At 39.8% G+C, this 16,726-nt stretch overlaps 1 protein-coding gene across 2 annotated transcripts in view; it reads left to right on the forward strand.

Moving 5' to 3' along the window:
• BBOX1 (gamma-butyrobetaine hydroxylase 1) overlaps positions 1–16,726 on the forward strand; it is a 64,026-nt gene that overhangs the window by 7,940 nt on the left and 39,360 nt on the right. For both annotated transcript variants that reach the window (XM_060399503.1, XM_004016354.5), the window contains exon 3: positions 16,461–16,659. In XM_060399503.1, coding sequence (XP_060255486.1) covers positions 16,461–16,659 — 199 coding nt within the window. The remainder of the gene's footprint in view (positions 1–16,460; positions 16,660–16,726) is intronic.

Here is a 16,726-nt window from a genome sequence, read left to right on the forward strand (position 1 = left end):
ACACTCAGTTTCTGCATTGCACTTGATAAACGAGGGCATAATATCTGAAGGGTCTAACATCCTTGTGGACTGTAAGTCAGTGAGTCCAAGACGGGAGATTCACAGTCTGAGAAGCACCCTGCAGTGTTGCGTAGCCAACAGAAGCCCCCAGGCTGGAGGTTGTTTCCACAGGCGTCTGCCTTGTTTGGGGTCCTACTTGTAAACTCTAGGTCAGATCTTTTTTCTTTTATGTTTTTTTCATCTCCATTCATACTTCCAGCTAGAAAACACATAATCATATACTCGGAGATATGTATTAAATTATTAAAGATAAAGTCTGTTTTGAAGCTGGACACATTACAGAAATACAGGGTGGGGGAAGTCCTGTGCACTACATCTATTACTTTTTTTAAATTGTTAGGTAAGAAACATTAATTATATATTTTTTAATCATTTTTATTATTTAACAACTTTATAAATTAAACTATCATATCATCATCCAATGTTAGTGTAAAATAGGACTTTGAAAAGCTCGTGTCTTCAAAAAGTTGATATCTTTAAAAGCCTTGAAAAAGTTTGAGGATATTTTTGAGAATCTAAAGTAAATCTATTTTGAGGAAGAATTATTATAGTCTATTCCCTTTTCATAATTTTTCAGTATACCTACCACATCAAAAGTTAAGGAAAATATACTAATTTCTTTATTCTTGGAAAAGTAATTATCTAGAGTTACACTAAAGTAAATTTATTTCTTTTATTTCCCTTCTCTTTCAAATAGGGAAAAAGTAAAGTGGGCTTTCTCCAATGAGTGAAAAGTTTCCATTTCTCACAAATAAGACTTTTTCTTACAGCATGGGGATAAGTTTTGTAACATTGGCAATTGGATGGTAAATTTAGAATTTACAAATTAAGAAAATTCCAAAGTGTGGCAATTTCAAGAAGTAAAGTTGGATTGCTTTGTATGCTGGCTTCACTTTTACCAAACCTACCTATAGGCACATAAGTTATAAATTTAATGTCATTTCTGTTAGTGCGTACACATTAGGAGATTCACCAACTGAAAAGAAAAAAAAATGGACAACTGATTCTGATTAAAAAACTATCACTTCTCACTTCTGGTTCTACTTTGTTCTTCAAGATGGCAGAACATAGGGCAACAAACATAGTTTGGAGTAGTAGATATCGTCCTCATACTTAAATTTCTTAGATTCCAGTTCCGAACTTTCAATATGTGCATGGAAAAAAATTAGTTTTAATTTCTTCTTAAATTTTTCCATCACCATAAGGAAAAAAAAAAGATTTTTGAAAAGACTTTTGATGTTGCTGTTCACCCATTCTGTTGATTTGCCTACTTTCTAGCTGAGCAAATTAGATAAATAGTTTTTAGTCTCTATTCCATTCAATGATTTCTCTAACTTTAACCTTTTGCTCAGAATTCTGTATTTTTCCCAATCTATAACTTTGCTTTGAATCAAAAGAACAGTATAACACTGATTTAAAAGTACTCTAGAACCTAAGTCTTGCTAGATCTGTGGCCTTGAGCAATTTTCGTAACCTTTCTTGTTCCTAAATCTTTATCTGCACAATGGAGATGGGACCTGCTTACAGCCTTGAATAGCACCACACTGAGTGAAAAACGATGTCTCACTTTATGTATGACCTCACTTCATCTTCAGAAGGTTCCCTTGAAAGCAGTTGTAAATATTGATAACTATAGAGAACAGCCTTGAGAGGCTTCTTGACCGTCTTAAACAGTATATCAGTTTACAGGAAAAGAAAAAAAAAAATACAATCCTATTTTTTTTTTTCATCAGCTATCAAGCTTCCATGCTCATTGCCTGTTTGCCCAGAGAAGACTGACATTCAAAAGGCTATAGGTGAAAAAGATTGTATAAGTTGTCCGTCAAAGCCTTGTTATCTCATACTTGAGTTACTGGAATAACGTGGCCTCTGTCTTCACCCCCAGCTTGCACAACCCTGCAGGGTTATCCTCTGGATGCCCATAATTATCTTCCCTCCCCCAGCCTTGGTGATTCTCTGCAGCACAATACAGTCCAAAGTCTTCCCTGGGACTTTCTAATTCATCCCGCAATCTAGAGCCCCATCCACAAGCATGTGGATTCTTACTTCTGTCCAAATTCTGCTTGTTTCCCCAATCACTTACTCTATTCTTCTGCCTGGCTGAACTTCACCTCTCCATCCTGCAAGATCCAGCTCACATCCAGTGGACCCTTTTACCAACAGTTCCACCCTAGATTTATAATTATCCCTGGGACAAACTGGCTCAGTGATAACGAACCCACCTGCCAATGCAGAAGATGTGGGTTCATTCCTCGGGTTGGGAAGATCCCCTGAAGAAAGAAATGCCAACCTATTCCACTATTCTTGCCTGGAGAATCCCAAAGACAGAGGAGCCTGGTGGGCTACCATCCTAGGGGTCACAGAAGAGTCAGATAAGACTTAGCCACTAAACAACAACAACAAAGTCAAACTACAAAATATGGACCAGAAAGCAAGCAAGTCCAGAAAATGGACATAAATTCACTGGTAACACTAAAATGCAAGGCTGTGGTATAACAATGGAAGCTATACATTTTTCCAAAAGAATTTTGTTAGAATTTGTTAGGAGAGGAAGTAGAAGAGGGTGGTGTGCCAAGAACATGCTTCCCCTGTAAAACAGCACAGTGTTACAAAAGGAGAATAGCTTTGGAATCAGCAAAGGGGCTTTGACTTTCTGCTCTGTGAACCTGATGTGTCATAAATTATCTGACTCTCACTTTTTCCAAATGTAAAAGAGGCAATGCCTCTCAGCTGTGGGATGTGAAGAATAAGTGGAAAAAAAGTAAGTGCTGTGCTTAGCTCAGTGCCTGGCACACTATGGCTACTCAGATCCTGTTAGGTCCTTTCCCTCCCCTTCTCCTACATAAAGAGCCATGGACATAGCAGAGGCGTAATAAAGAACATCTGAGCAAGGATAAAAGGAGAGAGAGAGACAGCATCATGATCATGCCTTATGCATGAGTTCCCCTTGCTGCTGCTGCTGCTGCTGCTAAGTTGCTTCAGTTGTGTCTGACTCTGTGCGACCCCATAGACAGCAGCCCACCAGGCTACCCCGTCCCTGGGATTCTCCAGGCAAGAACACTGGAGTGAGTTGCCATTTTCTTCTCCAATGCATGAAAGTGAAAAGTGAAAGTGAATTTGCTCCGTCATGTCCGACTCTTAGAGATCCCATGGACTGCAGCCTACCAGGCTCCTCCATCCATGGGATTTTCCAGGCAAGAGTACTGGAGTGGGGTGCCATTGAGTTCCCCTTACTTGAAGAATAATCATATTATAATCCTGATTAAACCCTTGAGAGTGACTCAGAAGTGAATTATTGCCATGAAAAGATTTTACTCATTCAGACATTGATTTTAAGTCTGGGCTAAATTTTTTCTACCTGACAGATAGTTTTCTTTAAATAAAACTAAGGAAGGCAGTGAAAGACTGGTCAACTTTGACCCTAATTCCAATCAGGTCTGTAAAAATGTTTGCTGAAACTAGGATGATCAGCAAACTTGGGGAAAAGTGATGTGTTAACTACTGGTTAGTTAAGTATCATCAGAGATGAAGACACCAACACTCAGCAGATATATTTCATGTACAAACCTCAATACTTGGATGAAAAAAAAATTCCAGACCTAAATTGGATACAGTCTCATGACCATATGAAAACAGATAATAAAGAAGATAGGGAGAAGGTATCTGAAGAGAACCACGTATTCATAAAGGAGGAAGCAGAGTGTCTAAGCTCTAACTTCAAAAGGGCATGTTGGAAGTGTCTGGGCTTCCCCAGTGGCACCAGTGGTAAAGAACCTGCCTGCCAATGCAGAAGACATAAAAGATGTGGGTTCAATCCCTGGGTCAGGAAGATGCCCTGGAACAGAAAATGGGAACCCACTCCAGAATTCATGCCTGGAAAATTCCATGGACAGAGAAGCCTGGTGGATTACAGTCCACGGGGTTGCAAAGAGTTGGACATGACTGAGCACACATGCACACAGGAACAGAAGTATCTAGCCCAAAATAAATTGATCAATCATAATCATGATGGACCACCAAACGGGGATTTATAAAGTGATTTACTTGGAGAAATAAGAAAAAAGGAGGAAAATCAGAGGAAAGGTGAATTCTCTGATGGGAGTAGATGGTCTTAGATAATCCTGCTTCACAAACAGTCTTTCCTGACAGATGGCAACTCCATCTGTCAGGCAGGGGGGTCAACCACTACTATTTGATATAGTTTTGTAAGTCCTAGGCACAGTGTCAGAGAAGAAAAAGAAATAAAAGGAATCCAGATTGGAAAAGAAGAAGAAAAATTCTCACTGTTGGCAGATGACAGGATCCTCTACCTAGAAAACCCTAAAGACACCACCAGAAATTTACTAGAGCTAATCAATGAACATAGTAAAGTTGTAGGATATAAAATTAATGCACAGAAACCTCTTGCATTCCTATATGCTAACAGTGAGAAAACAGAAAGATAAATTAGGAAAAATCTCATTCACCATTGCAATGAAAAGAATAAAATACTCAGGAATAAATTTACCTAAAGAAACAAAAGACCTATATATATATATATATAAAACTATAAAACATCGATGAAAGAAAGATGACACAAACAGATGGAGAAATATACCATGTTTGTGGATTGGAAGAATCAATATAGTGAAAATGAGTATACTACCCAAAGTAATCTATAGTGAAAGTGAAGTTGCTCAGTCGTGTCCAACCCTTAGAGACCCCATGGACTGCAGCCTACCAGGCTCCTGCGTCCATGGGATTCTCCAGGCAAGAGTACTGGAGTGGGTTGCCATTGCCTTCTCCATAATTCAGTGCAATTCCTATCAAGCTACCAATTGTATTTTTCACAGAACTAGAACAAATAATTTCATAATTTGTATGGAAACACACACAAAAAAGAAACCTCAAATAGCCAAAGAAATCTTCAGAAAGAAGAATGGAACTGGAGGAATCAGTCTGCCTGACTTCAGAATATACTACAAAGCTACAATCATCAAGACAGTATGGTACCAGCGCAAGGACAGAAATATAGATCAATGGAACAAAATAGAAAGCCCAGAGATAAATCCACACACCTATGGACATCTTATCTTTGACAATTGAGGCAAAAATATACAATGGAGAAAACACAATTTCTTTAACAAGTGGTGCTGGGAAAACTGGTCAACCACCTATAAAAGAATGAAACAGGAACACTTTATAACACCATACACAAAAATAAACTCAAAATGGATTAAAGATCTAAATGTAAGACCAGAAACTATAAAACTCTTAGAGGAAAACAGAGGCAGAACACTCTCTGATGTAAATCACTGCAAGTTCCTCTTATTAATGGAAATAAAAACAAAAATAAACAAATGAATAAAAAAAAAAAAACAAATGGGACCCAATTAAACTTAAAAGCTTTTGCACAAGGAAGAAACCTATAAGCCAGGTGAAAAGGCAGCCTTCAAAATGGGAGAAAATAATGGCAAATGAAACAACTGACAATGAATCAATCTCCAAAATATACAGGCAGCTCATGTAGCTTAATACCAGAAAAGTAAATGACCCAATCAAAAAGTGAGTCAAAGAACTAAACGGACATTTCTCCAAAGGAGAGATACAAATGGCTAACAAACACATGAAAAGGATGCTCAACATCACTCATTATCAGAGAAATGCAAATCAAAACCGCAATGAGGTACCATCTTACACCAGTCAGGATGGCAGCCATTAAAAAGTCTACAAACAATAAATGCTGGAGAGGGTGTGGAGAAAAGGAACCCTCTTACGCTATTGGTGGAAATGTAAACTAGTACACTGTTCTATGGAGAACAGTGTGGAGACTCCTTAAAAACTGTAAATAGAACTGCCGTATGACGTAGCAATCCCACTACTGGGCATACACACTGAGGAAACCAGAATTAAAAGAGTCACACATACCCCAGTGTTCATTGCAGCACTGTTTACAATAGCCAGGGCATGGAAGCAACCTGGATGTCCATTGGCTGATGAATGGATAAGAGCGTTGTGGTACATATACACAATGCAGTATTACCAGCTATAAAACAGAATGCATTTGAGTCAGTTCTAATGAGATGGATAAAACTGGAGCCTATTATACAGAGTGAAGTAACTCCTTGAAAGAGAAACACCAATACAGTATATCAACGCAAATATGTGGAATTTAGAAAGATGGTAATGACAACCCTATATGCAAGAGAGCAAAAGAGACACAGATGTAAAGAACAGACTTTTGGACTATGTGGGAGAAGGTGAGGGTGGGATGATTTGAGAGAATAGCATTGAAATATGTATATTACCATATGTAAAACAGATGACCAGTGCAAGTTCAATGAACAAAGCAGTGCACTCAAAGTCAGTGCTCTGCTCTGGGGCAGCCCAGAAGGATGGGGTAGGGAGGGGGGTGGGAGGGGCATTCAGAATGGGGGGATCTATGTATACCCATGGCTGATTCATGTTGATGTATGGCAAAAATCACAATATTGTAAAGTAATTAGCTTCCAAGTAAAACTAATTAATAAAAATCTAGACTTTTCATTATCTCTTATACCACACACCCAAGGTGCCAAGAAAATCTCCTAGCTCTATTGCCAAAACAAACCAGAATCCATCAACAACTCACTATCTCCTACACCAATGCTCTGTCTGAATTACCAACATATATATGCTCTTTCTCCCTTCTTTCCCCCTACTCCTTTGCCAACCTTCCTTCTTCATATTTTTAAGCATTGCTAGGCACTAAGCTCAGTGCTTAATATGTATTGCTGTGTTTAATCCTAGCAACAACTTTACAAAGGCAACATTATTGTAACCTTTTTACACATGAGGAAAATGAGGTTGATAAAACTAAGTAGTCCAAAACAAAAGAGCTGAAGAAGTGATGGAGCCAAGATTTTACTGAAGAGCATCTGCTTTATTAAATTCCTTTGTCATCCTCCTCCTCTTCTATGTGCTTCTAGAAATTTGTGCCAGCTTCTCTTTCCATGCTGGGCTTCCCTGGTGGCTCAATGGTAAAGAATCCACCTACAATGCAGAGACGCGATTTCAATCCCTGGGTGAGAAAGATCCCCTGGAGGAGAGCATGGCAACCCACTCCAGTATTCTTGACTGGAGAATCCCACGGACAGAGGAGCCTGATGGGCTACAGTCCATAAGGTTGCAAAGAGTCAGACACGACTAAAGCAACAAAGCACTCACACATGCTCTTTCTGCGCCATTGCCATTATTGCACCCAAGGGTCAATGTCTGTGTATTTGACTGTCTGCCCCACTAGAAAATTGGAATCGAGAAAAAACTAATATTAATAACAGGTACCATTTTTCAAATATCTTCCGTGCATTATAAAATTGTACCAGGAACTGTTCTCCGTGCTGGGGATACAGTGATGAACAAAACAGAAAAAGATTCTGTCCTTAAGGAATTTGCATTTTGGTAGAGAATGAGATCACAAAATTTACAAACTTATTTATACTACATCAAGAGACGATAAGGACACAGATACAGGCAGGGTGTTCGATGTGGTGATGGGGGTGAATGGAAGTCTCTTCTGAGTCCTTCTAATTTTTACTGAAACAGGAAGCAAAGCTGTCAGCTAAGCATGAGTAGAAGGAGGAAGTGTGGAAAGACTGAGGATAGAGAACAGGATAAACAGTCAGCTAGGCGAGTATGGGATAGAGTTAACCATAGATTAAGAAGTATGCAATAAAATCCGTCATCATGGCATGTTTTTGTCCAGCCACAATCAGCTGCTCTGGTTCAAGCACAGTTAGGTACACGATGTCAAGTTCTTTCAAGACAGTATCTCATTTAAATTTCCCCACAATTCAGCAGATTATTTCCACCCTGTATCTTCAGTAAAGAAATTGAACTGAGAGAATATATCACTTTCTGAAAGTCACACAGACAGAAAGTGTCAGAATTCCGACTCAAATCCAGATCTGTCACCCTCAAACCTTTGACACAAAGTCCCTATCAAACTGGACCTGCATCTCATTTCTACTTAAGTAGCTTAGTACATTCTCAGTGAACTAGCTTCGGAAATGAGGACTTGGCTGAGGGCAATTCTTACATGTTTTGGCTGACTGAAAAGTTTTAAGCTGAGTCAACAGACTTGAGACTGCCAAAACAAGGTTAATTAGATTTAGGCTGTATGAACAAAAATGTAGTAGCGATCCCACTGTGTAGGTATAGCCAGAGGACACCTTTAGTAGTGTATCTGATCTGAGACACCCAGGCTGTTATAGAGTATCAGCAAACTTGAAACCATCAACAAGAGGAGAGCAGAGAGGATGGTAGGGAGCCATATGGGGCTTGGGAGCCATAAAACATGAAAAATATGGGTGAGAAAGGGGCTATTTATTTAGCCTTGGAAAGAAAAACTCCGTTTAGTAACTGTCTTTATAGCTTCTCCAAGACTGCCATATTCTGTGTGATTCTGGAGCACTGAGTTAGCGCCTCAAAGAAGGTGACAGAGGTAGACGTGACTCTGTGTAAGGAAGAAGATTGTGTCATTTGGAGCTGACTAGAACCAGAGTAGGTTGCTCCATAGGGAGATGTGTGCTGTGCAATGAAAAGCCGTCAAGAGGGTGTTCTACAACCTTTTCAAGGACGTCAAAGGAGATACTTAAAATAATGACAGAGGGTAAAATTGAATTTTCAGTTTGTACTGCCAACTCAAAGGAAGTCTGAGATAATAATCTTCCTTCTTGACATCCTTCAGTGCTTGTTATCCTTCAACGAGTTTTTTCTGAATATCCGGAGTTCAGTTCTTCGTGTAGTATCCCAGCTCTGACTTAACATCAGCTGTGTGATGTTGCTTCACTTACCTAAGATACTGATGCCTGTCTCATCTATAAAATGGGAACCGTATTAGAACCTCTATTATGGGGTTGTTTAAGGATTACATGCGTCACTCCATGTAAAGTGCTTAGAAAGTTCCTAGTATCTTCTGTTTTTGTAAATGTTTTTTACACTGTCCTTTAGTACTTTTTCATAATTTCCTGTGTTTTTGTTTTCTCCAACTGTATGATCACTCTTGTCATAGGGTTGCTGCTGCTGCTGCTGCTGCTAAGTCGCTTCAGTCGTGTCTGACACTGTGCAACCCCATAGACGGCAGCCTACCAGGCTCCCCCTTCCCTGGGATTCTCTAGGCAAGAACACTGGAGTGGGTTGCCATTTCCTTTCTCCAATGCATGAATGTGAAAAGTGAAAATGAAGTCGCTCAGTCATGTCCAATTCCTAGCAACCCCATGGACTGCAGCCTATAAGGCCCCTCTGTCCATGGGATTTTCCAGGCAAGAGTACTGTAGTGGGGTGCCATTGCCTTCTCCGGTCATAGGGCTAAACATATATAATATACCAGGTACCTAATAGTCCAAAACAAAAATGAATTTCCCTTCTTTCAAGCAACTTATAAACTTGTTTATACATTCTTAAGGAGACTTTTCAAGTTTGGTGAGATTATCACCTACAGGAAAGGTTTTATGGATTTATCTATCTTTTAAAATGCTAAAGGGTGCTCAGATACTGTCTTCTTTTGGGTTGCTTCCAATTTCCATTCATCATTAGGAAATAAGCAAATATTTTATTTAGGATAAAGAACATAGTAGTTTTCTGAAAATCTATTGAATGCCAGCCCTGCGCTGTATACCAGGAGGAGAAAGAGTTAGGGGCAACAGCTAGGAGGAAATAAAGATAAATGACAGGATCCCTATAGTTTGCAAGGACCTTGCACTCTAGTGAGAGACATAGAGATGAGGACCCACCTAACCCACCCTTGCTTACTTTTATACTTCATCTGCGACACCCACATCTGTCTAGTGCGTCCTAGCCTCAGTGACTTTGAGTTCCTCCAATAAGCTAAGAGATCACCCCTCTTCCTATTGTCTTTCCTATTTGGACACTTTCTCTGCCCTTTGCATGACTGACTTCTCTCACCCCTCAGGATGCAGCTTAAATATCATCTTTTCAGTTAGACCTTTCTTATCTGCCATGTCTAAATAGGGTCTCCATCCCACTTCCAATGATTTTTTGTCAATATACCCTATTTGTTATGCTCATAGCACTTGCTACAATGTTTAGTTTTACGTATTTATTTCTTTGCTTCCTTATTTATTCACCTTTTCCCTCCCAAGGGCAGCGATCACATCTATTTTTATTCACTAACATGTTCTCTTTCACATAGCCAAGGCTTTCAACAAACACGTACAGAGTAAATGAAAGATCCTTTCAGCACAGTGCGGTGAGCACTGGGACTGAGGTGTGTATGGTGCTAGGCACCACAGAAGACAGCCATCCTAGCCCAGTCTTGCTGATCCCAAAGGAGGGCATCACAGAGGCTGTCACAGCCGCATCAGTGCTCCTCAGCGCTCTTCTCGTACATGCCAACAGCTTCCTATCCCAAGCCTGCCATGCTCCTGGAGGGTCCTCTCACCTAAGGGAGCCTGCTTGGCCAACACACAGGGAAGGCCAGGAGACCCAGGAATGAATCCCCAGAAACAGCTCTCAACCAGTAAGTGGTGGGTGTTGGTAGCCTGTGCATCTCAGCTTCCTTGGCTCTGGGTAGGGGAACTCTGAATCTGAAGTATAGTCTACAGCATTGCCATGGGGTCCAGCAGTGCTGAGTCCCGGCTGCAAAACCTTAACTTATTCACCTGAAACTATCACAACACTGTTATTTGGCTATACTCCAATATAAAATAAAAAGTTTTTTAAAAAACCCATCCAGAGGTCTGCTTCCCTTTCTTACTTCCCCACCTCCTATTGGTGCCTCCTTAGTAAATTGTTGTTTATTTGCTCAGTCATGTCTGACTGTTTGCAACCCCAGGGATTGAAGAACGCCAGGCTTCTCTATCCTTCACCATCTCCCAGAGGTTTCTCAAACTCATGTCCATTGAGTTCATGATGCCATCCAACCATCTCATCTTCTGTTGCCCCTTTTCCTCTAGCCCTCAATTTTTCCCAGCATCAGGGTCTTTTCTAATGAGTCAGCTCTTTGCATCAAGTGGCCAAAGTATAGGAGCTTCAGCATCAGTCCTTCCAATGAATATTCAAGACTGATTTCCTTTAGGATTGACTGGTTTGATCTCCTTGCTGTCCAAGAGACTCTCAAGAATCTTCTCCAACACCACAGTTCAAAAGCATCAGTTCTTTGGCACTTCATGGTCCAACTCTCGCCTTAGTAAGTTGCTTGCATTCAAATCCTCATCTTAGGGTCAGCTTCTGGAAGATTTCAATCTAAAAGGGGACAAATGACCAAGATCTTGAAAGGCAGGTTGAGTCACTAGACAAGAGACAAGGATGCCCTTTCCAAAAAGGGCAGCAAGTCCTTGGTGCAGAAAAGAGAATTAAAGCCCTATTTCCACTCAGGGGCCTTTCCCCTCCTGGGGGTCAGATTTGGTTTATGGTTGAAGCCCTGCAAGATATCTACAGGAAAAGATAGTAAGCCATCAGCTGATCCTTAGCACATGAGATGAGCTGTTTCAGACAGTTGTTTCAGACACAGTTCTGTACAGGTGAACAGAAGGTCCTAAATTCATAAAATAACACACTGTAACCCTGCACACTGCATTCATGAATCTTCAACTGAAGAGCTTCTTTGTGTCTTTTTCTTTTTTGAAAAACAAGTCAGGATTCAGGAATGTGAGGTTTAACACTGAAAAGCAAGCCTTATACAAATGGTTCCTTGAAAGCCAGCATGTAGCTTGTGCATAAATTTTATGATGTGTGAAGCACATATTCAAGGAAGTATTTATTAGTAAGGCCATAATTTAAATTAGAAAGGGTGGTTCATGCCTTAAATATTCCGTCATTTTCCACACTGTTTATGTATCCAGACCCAAGTGTGAAATTTAAGTTTGCTTTCCATGTATTCACCTGACAAATGATTTCTTCTAGGCCAATGTGTTTTCATATGGTCCCCGGTGGTGAGGTTTTGTGGTTGGGGGAGACTGGGAAAATGCTTCTAAATTACCTTTTCAGCGTCAGAGTTTCTGTTCAGATATCATCGGACCTACACATAGATCATAGAATGATCTTATTGGTTGGATTTATTAAGATGAAGTTTATTTCTCCTGGAAAACTAGAGTATTTTATATTGAGGATGTTATGATGAATTTGGAAACTGGTTAGTCACAATGCTGTCCCTGGAAATTACACTTGCCATTACCGAGTCTATCATTGGCTCATATCAGGACACAGATTCTATGATGGGCTGTGGCCCTTGGTCACTGATTTTTGCAAAGCGGCTGCCTAGGCCCACCAAAATAGAAGCTATAGTTGGAAACTATAAACTTTGTAGAACTTGAAAGGTACTGTGACCAACCACTGATAGTAAAATCCTATGAATGTGAAATTATTTATAGTAGAGATTGATGCTTATATTAACAGCCTTGCTTTATCTTTGGTCTTTATGTGAACATGGTTAACTTTCCACACACAAAGAGTAACATATTTATTGAAAGAATATAATTCATTTTCTATGAGTTAGATAAGAATATTGGATATTATGTGTGTATGTCCATGTGTGTTTGACAGCATGTGTGTGTTACTCTATAACAGGAAAATGACTCATGTAGAAACAAAAATTCATTATAATATGCTATAAATACATTTCAATGTATATAGTGTGTACCCTAAGCAGTCCTTCTTGAATCCACAAAGTTTTCAAAATACAAAACTTTTTTAAACATTTACATCTTGTGAAAGTGTTTTTTCCATCTCTATTTATTACATTTCCTTGCTACACAGTCACCAAAACTCTCTGGAAAGTGATAATGGCCTTAAGTAAAACCACTGGCATGGACCACTGACTTGTATTGGCATAAATTTTTTTAAAAAAAGCTAGCTGATTTTTAAGCCTTGGTTCATTTCACAAAAGTAGTGAATAGCAATGCTGTTGTAGAGTTGTGCCATGAAACCTAGTTGTAAAGTTTTTTCTGCATTGAAAGTCCTGACTGGGAGCCAAGGTTTATCTTTAAACACTCATGCTTGAACATGTCCAGACGAAGTGTTTCTAATTGTAACTTGCCCTGCTTTCCTTTTCATCCAAAAAGTAGATTTTCCGTGTAAAGGATAGAGTAAGCTGTGAACATTCAGACATAGGACTTAAAAATACATGTGACAACAGTATTTCAAGGCATCAAATGTTTATTTTCTGTGTAGTTGCTAAAATTACAGACTTTGGAATTAGTCACCTGAATTTGCTTAACAGTCTGCAAATCATTAGCTGCGAGACTCAGCTCTCTGTTCCTTTCTCTGTAGGATGGAAATACTAAAACCATCATAGCATTCCTATAAACCTTATGATGTATATTTATTATGGATTTTCAAAAAATAATGCATGGAGAGCACATTGGACTGCAGCTAACTCTAGAAAGTATTGAGCAAATATCAATTGTTATATTATGCATTTTCTTAGTTTGCAATGCACTATTGACTATCCCAGACTCCTTGCATAAACTCATTGCATGGTTAACATATGACCTTCAAGGCAAATATTAGTATGGTTATTTTATAAATTAAGAGATGGAAGGTCAGAGAAAAGAAAGAAACAAGCTGGTAAGAGGCAATATGATGACTCAAGCTCAAGTCTCTTTCGTTCCATGTCCTTTATTCTATTCATGTGCTATTTCATATAGTATCAGTTACATGTGGCTATTTAAATTAAAGTTCGTGTGTGTGTGCTCAGTTGTGTCTGACTCTTTGCTAGTCCATAGACTGTAGCCCACCAGTCTCCTCTGTCCATAGAATTTTCCAGGCAAGAATACTGGAGTGGGTTGAGATTTCCTACTCTAGGAGATCTTCCCAACCCAGGCACCAGACCCGTGTCCTTTGTGCCTCCTGCATTGGCAGGCGGATACTTTACCACTGTGCCACCTAGGAAGCCCAAATCAAAGTTTAAGTCAGTTTAAATTAAATAAAGATAAAATCTCAGTCCCTCAGTTCCACTATCCATATGCCAGGTCTCAATATCCACATATTGTTAGCAGCTACAGTACTGGATGGCACAGACAGAAAATAGTTCCAGCATCTCAGAAAGTTCTGCTTGACAATGCGGCAGTCTGGACCTTACTATCTCTCCAGGCTGGTTTTCTCTCAACAGGACGTGAGATTTTTCTTTTAAATATTATAACAAGGCTCATCAATAAATTACTTAACCCTTTGTAATAAAGACATCACACATTGCTGTAGATGACCATGTAGACCACAGCTAATCCATCTAGCAGTCTATACAGAAATGAAAAATTTGCTCTTAGCCAGATTATTACAGTGCCCAAGATCTGAGAACTCCGCAGCCATAGTTTAGATGATCTTTCTATCCAATAATAAGAACCCATAGTGATGGGATACCCTAAAGCCAATATGAAAATCTCATCTACCTCTAATACTCTATGGACTTACAGTTTTCATTTGGAGCTCCATAAGCTTAAAGTTGTTTTCAATATTTTTTAAGATTCTAGATGTAGTCCACTTAGGTGTAAGGTTTGGGAAGAGGAGATAGTGATTTATCATTTTTGTCTTTAACAGTGATATTTTGCCCAGGAAATTTTTCCCTTTATGGGAAGCCAAATGACTTTTCTATCTAGGTAGCCAATAAGCAATACTTGTGACATGTATCACCTTCTTTTCACAGACCTTTATGATGGGTATCAAATATTACAATCTGGAGACTGTAAATGCAAAGGGCAAATAGGAGTGGCAAAGCAAAAAACCATAAAATCCAATATTCAAAAGTCAAGCAGATCTCCTCTTTGAATAGAAGCTCTTTCATATAAATCCAACTCTTGTTAGAGAGCAGAGTGGTACAGCTCAAGCATGCTGGGCCCATAAAAACCAGCTCTGTTTGATTTTAGCAGAAATACCTGAGGCATAAGGGACAGACATGGGGAACTTCACGTGTTTAAAAGAATCACTGGCATCATAGAAGGAACATTAATAAGGGATCAGAAGATCTGTTATCTCCACAGTATTTTGAATGTACTTCAACTATAAGTTCAGTCGCTCAGTCGTGTCTGACTCTTTGGGACCCTATGAATTGCAGCACGCCAGGCCTCCCTGTCCATCACCAACTCCCAGAGTTCACTCAGACTCACGTCTATTGAGTCAGTGATGCCATCTAGCCATCTCATCCTCTGTCGTCCCCTTCTCCTCCTGCCCCCAATCCCTCCCAGCATCAGAGTCTTCAACTATAGCATCCAACAAATTGTGTTATTTTGTTTGGTTTGTCACCTATGAGTCTGTCTAATCCATACTGTTGCAGGTGGCTTATCTTCACTATTTTACTGCTTTTATTTATTTTTTATCAGTTTTTATTATATTTGCTTTACAACATATTGTGTTTTAATGGTCGGTGTCCACGTCCAAGTCTTCCATAAGCCATGAGTTCCTAAAGACTTCCTGCCTATCACAATGTCTCTCAATATAGTACAATATTAGGCTTATTGAGTGCTTCCCTGGTGGCTAAGTTGGTAAAGAATCCGCCTGCAATGCAGGAGACCCAGGTTCAATCCCTGGGTCAGGAAGATCCCTTTGAGAAGGAAATGGCAACCTACTCTAGTATTCTTGCCATAAGAAATCCCATGGACAGAAGAGCTTGGTGGGCTACAGTCCATGGGGTAGCAGAGTCAAACACAACTTAGCAACTAAACCACTACCACCAAACACCACCATCAGGCTTATTGAAAAAACAAACCAACAAAAAATTATTGGGTAGCTAATCGAATCAAGAAGGGCCAACAATGTGTTTTACACCCTCCACCCCCCCCCAAAAAATTATGATTATATTCCGAGTCATTCTAATCTCATTATTACCACTTTAGCCAGCCTGCTCTGGAAACACACCACGGCCCATCTTTTCCTCCCCATGGACAGCTTTTGCTGACTCCCGTAAACAAGTTGACCCCAGAGAAAGCTTCTTATCAGTTGAAATAAGAGAAAGGAAGGGGCAGTTCCTACCATGGCAAACACCGCCCCCCTTTCCCCAACCCCCAGGGATAGGCATGGGCTGTTCTAACACATCATTCTCATTTTCTATCTATTTGGAATTGAGTAATTTAACTTGGCTGTTAAAAATGCACAGCATTTCAAGGCTATTTCTAAGCAATGTCCAAACAGAGAAGCCCTAAGGACATATGTATCAAGAACATCCACAGGCTAAACATTCTCTTGACAAAGTGCTATGATGAATACCAGTCATGGGTCTTGCACAGTGGCAGGCAGAAAGCCTGAGTACACTGGCCCGGCTCCAAGGAAGAAGAGCTGGTAATTTGGGTATTTCTAATATGACTGAACTTTAGTCTGTTCCATGATAGATCAAAGGTCAGCTTCAATGAACTAGTTCCTTCTCTGAAGTTCTCATTGTATGTTAAAAACAGTGTTTTTAACACTGGTTTCTCCCTTTTCATAATTCACAGAGTGTCAATACTGGGGCTCAGAGTTCCAGCTGCCTACTCTGGATTTTGAAGATGTTTTAAAAGATGATGAGCATGCATACAGGTGGCTCTCCAGCCTCAAGAAGGTCGGCATCGTGCGACTCACAGGAGCAGCTGACAAACGAGGAGAAGTTTTAAAACTCGGGAAAAGGATTGGTTTCCTTTATCTCACATTTTATGGGTGAGTTACCAAATAGTTGGTATTTTGCCATGACAGAGAGAGTTGGATATATTTCTCAGGCAGGGGA

The sequence above is a fragment of the Ovis aries genome, chromosome 15, assembly GCF_016772045.2.
Source record: "Ovis aries strain OAR_USU_Benz2616 breed Rambouillet chromosome 15, ARS-UI_Ramb_v3.0, whole genome shotgun sequence".
NCBI classification, from domain to species: domain Eukaryota; kingdom Metazoa; phylum Chordata; class Mammalia; order Artiodactyla; family Bovidae; genus Ovis; species Ovis aries.